Below are 289 nucleotides of genomic sequence, written 5' to 3'. Positions count from 1 at the left end.
GTGTGTGTGTGAGTGTGTGTGTGAGAGTGTGTGTTTGTGTGTGTGAGTGAGTGTGTGTGTGTGAGTGTGTTCGTGTGTGTGTGTGTGTGTGTGTGTGTGTGTGTGTGTGTGTGTGTGTGTGTGTGTCGAACAGAAGGAGTATCGTAAGGATCTGGAACAGGAAGTGAAAGGGAAAGGCCTGACGGGTCTGGAGGAAACACCGGATCTGCTGCGGGTGAAAAATGCTGGACACATCCTGAGTGAGGTACACACACACACTTTAACTCACACACACACACAGTCCCACACA

At 50.2% G+C, this 289-nt stretch overlaps 1 protein-coding gene across 1 annotated transcript in view; it reads left to right on the top strand.

Moving 5' to 3' along the window:
- The window catches only part of LOC107690865 (nebulette-like), a 22,703-nt gene that overhangs the window by 19,176 nt on the left and 3,238 nt on the right, over positions 1 to 289 (top strand). Inside the window, exon 15 of the mRNA XM_016489284.1 lies at positions 134 to 244. Coding sequence (XP_016344770.1) covers positions 134 to 244 — 111 coding nt within the window. The remainder of the gene's footprint in view (positions 1 to 133; positions 245 to 289) is intronic.

This window comes from Sinocyclocheilus anshuiensis, unplaced genomic scaffold, assembly GCF_001515605.1.
Source record: "Sinocyclocheilus anshuiensis isolate Anshui unplaced genomic scaffold, SAMN03320099.WGS_v1.1 scaffold2375, whole genome shotgun sequence".
Lineage (NCBI taxonomy): Eukaryota > Metazoa > Chordata > Actinopteri > Cypriniformes > Cyprinidae > Sinocyclocheilus > Sinocyclocheilus anshuiensis.
Note: the sequence above shows the minus strand (reverse complement) of the source record. Positions and strands in the feature narration are given on the sequence as shown.